We start from the raw sequence: 823 nt of genomic DNA on the forward strand, positions 1-823 counted from the left end.
CCCAGGAAAAACTAAAAACTGATGGCGGTGTTCGTAAATAAACAAAACCACAGCACAGGGTGCCAGAAGGGACTTCGAAAGTTACAACAGTAGAGGGGGGAAAAGGGTGTTGTGTTGCTAAGGAGCAGGCCCTCTTTTGCTGGGCCCGGCAGGTCAGGGATGTTCCTCGCCTGGGAAGGCCCGGGCTGAGCGCAGGGGGCAGCGCTGCTCACCTCTCGGGGCTCCTCCGGGAGCTCGCCGCCTGGCACGACACTCTTGTCCTGCGTCCCCTCGTGGCTCGCTGCCGAGCTTGAAAACCTGGTGGATAGATTGGAGTCGGTAACTCGCCAGTGACCGCGCGGCCCACACTCTCACCGACTAGGAGCCCAGGGGTGGGTGAAATCAGCCGGGCCACCCAGAGCCACACTGCCCGGTGTCCTGAGAGAGGACATGTCCTTCCCTGTCGCCTGGGAAGAGCCTCCTACCTCAAGCAGAGCATGGTCGGGGTGGAAGGAGCCGGGCTGGGAGAGTCACCGGCCGCCGGGCCCACTGGGGTAGGGAGCGTGGGACAGCTCGTGACCTCGCCTGGGCCCTGTTTCTTCATCTATAAAGCAGGGATAATTAACGCCTCCCCTGCTCCTTTATAGGGCAGATAAGAGGTTACCCTCGGCCTAATAGCCACATGAGAGCTTTGGGGAAGAGGGGAGATGCCCAGGAGGGGTAATTAGTGGCTCTCGCTAGCAACCCTGCGTACAGCAACAGCCCGCCCGCCCGCCGCAGACTGCCCGCGACAGACTCGGGCGGGCCGTCCTGGGATGTGTCGGGGCGCCAGCACCGCTCTGTC

The 823-nt window shown here is 62.2% G+C and overlaps 1 protein-coding gene across 1 annotated transcript in view; it reads right to left on the bottom strand.

The window, feature by feature from the left end:
* LOC308278172 (uncharacterized protein KIAA1671-like) overlaps positions 1-478 on the bottom strand; it is a gene marked incomplete at both ends in the record, with an annotated part of 19108 nt that extends 18630 nt beyond the window's left edge. The window contains 2 exons of the mRNA XM_080717798.1: positions 213-297; positions 465-478. Of these exons, the coding sequence (XP_080573924.1) occupies positions 213-297; positions 465-478 (99 nt within the window). The remainder of the gene's footprint in view (positions 1-212; positions 298-464) is intronic.
* Between the last annotated feature and the right edge of the window lie 345 nt (positions 479-823).

Source organism: Muscardinus avellanarius (assembly GCF_963383645.1).
Source record: "Muscardinus avellanarius genome assembly, chromosome: 21".
NCBI classification, from domain to species: domain Eukaryota; kingdom Metazoa; phylum Chordata; class Mammalia; order Rodentia; family Gliridae; genus Muscardinus; species Muscardinus avellanarius.